General features: G+C 45.4%; 1 protein-coding gene across 1 annotated transcript; it reads right to left on the reverse strand.

Moving 5' to 3' along the window:
* Window positions 1-336: 336 nt before the first annotated feature.
* LOC129554188 (olfactory receptor 5AN1-like) lies at window positions 337-1,278 on the reverse strand. Its single transcript, XM_055422798.2, has one exon. It carries the CDS (start codon window positions 1,273-1,275, stop codon window positions 337-339), a length of 939 nt encoding a protein of 312 aa, XP_055278773.2. The 5' UTR covers window positions 1,276-1,278.
* Window positions 1,279-1,572: the final 294 nt, after the last annotated feature.

Here is a 1,572-nt window from a genome sequence, read left to right on the forward strand (position 1 = left end):
GAAGCCCAAGATGGGACAGGCTTCCATCTCAGAAATAGAAAAGAAACAACAGGCTCTAAACCTTGATGTTTCATGAATAATTGTTAATAGATTAACGAATGATGAGGCCACCCCACATGGAGGATAAAAACGATGGGTCTCTAGGACTTAAAGATACAGTGTTTGTGTACTTTGATTCAGTTGTTGGTCCATTTTGGCATATTATCTGGGTCAAATTAAGTCTTCTTTGTCAAAGGCAGAATGAACTTTGTTGGAATCCATTGACATAAATATTATTGAGGGTTAAGGAAGGTCACTCTAACAAGACAAATCTGTCAGGAATCTCAATCTGTGACCTCAGCAACACCCTCTCTTCTTCTGCAACCTTTTCCAGGTATCTTTGATTTCTTTGTTCCTCAGACTATAAATCAAAGGATTCAACATGGGAATCACCACCGTATAGAAGACTGATGCAAATCTGTCAAAGCTGGAGGAACCACCAGTGCTGGAACTTAAATAGACAAAGATACTTGAGGTATAGAAGAGGCTCACTGCTGTCAGATGGGAGGCACAGGTGTTGAAAGCTTTGGAGCTGCCGCTTGCTGAAGTGATCTTCGTGATGGAGATGACAATGTAGACATAGGATATCATGATAATGGAAACATTTATTATCCCAAAGACCATTGTCAATAAAGCAGTAAAGAGTTGTACAGAGAACGTGTCAGTGCAAGATAGTACTAACAGCTGGGGCAGGTCACAGAAGAAGTGGTTGATGACATTAGGCCCACAGAAGTGGAGCTGGAGCATGAAACACACTTGGGATATGGAAGCAGAGAGTCCAGCCATGTAGGATCCCAGCACCATCCGACCGCAGAGGGCGGGCGACATGACTGACGGATAGAGGAGAGGGTTACAGATGGCGGCATATCGGTCATAAGCCATGGCGGTCATGAGGCAAGACTCACTCAGCCCCATGGTGGAGAATACAAAGTACTGAACAGCACAACCCACAAAGGTGATAATTTGCCGCTCCTGGAAGAAGTCGTAGAGCATCTTGGGGGCTGTGGAGGTCACGTAGCAGATGTCCATGAAGGACAGGTTACTGAGGAAGAAGTACATGGGGGTGTGGAGGTGGGAGTCCATTCTTATTAAGATGAGGAGCGACAGGTTCCAAGTCAGGGTCAAGATGTATATCACCAGGAACACGACAAAGAGCGCTGCGATGATTCTGGGGAAATCTGAGAATCCCAAAAGGATAAAATAGGTGATCTCTGTGATATTTCCTCCTCCAATCATTGGCTTGATGCTCCTATAATCAGAAAAGAGACAAAGGAATACATTGCCTACTCATGAAATGTTAGCATTACAAGTCTCATATGCACCATATTTCCCCCCATTGAGCACTGGAAGACTGGAAATGCTCCACTGTCCTGGGAGGGACCCCAGCGTTTCATCTTGAATTGTCAAGAAGTGCCTTCTCAGTGTTCCATGGCCATGGAGTTCTCCAGGTCAGAATACTGGAGTGGGTAACCTTTCCCTTCCAGGGGGTCTTCCCAACCCAGGGATCAAACCCAGGTCTCCTGCATTGCAAGC

This window comes from Moschus berezovskii, chromosome 14 (assembly GCF_049115385.1).
Source record: "Moschus berezovskii isolate FMDL1 chromosome 14, NW_MosBer_1.0, whole genome shotgun sequence".
NCBI lineage: Eukaryota > Metazoa > Chordata > Mammalia > Artiodactyla > Moschidae > Moschus > Moschus berezovskii.

What these genes read in the sequence shown, in the direction of transcription:
- LOC129554188 (XM_055422798.2), bottom strand. Translation starts at nt 1,275, where the DNA reads ATGATTGGAGGAGGAAATATCACAGAGATCACCTATTTTATCCTTTTG.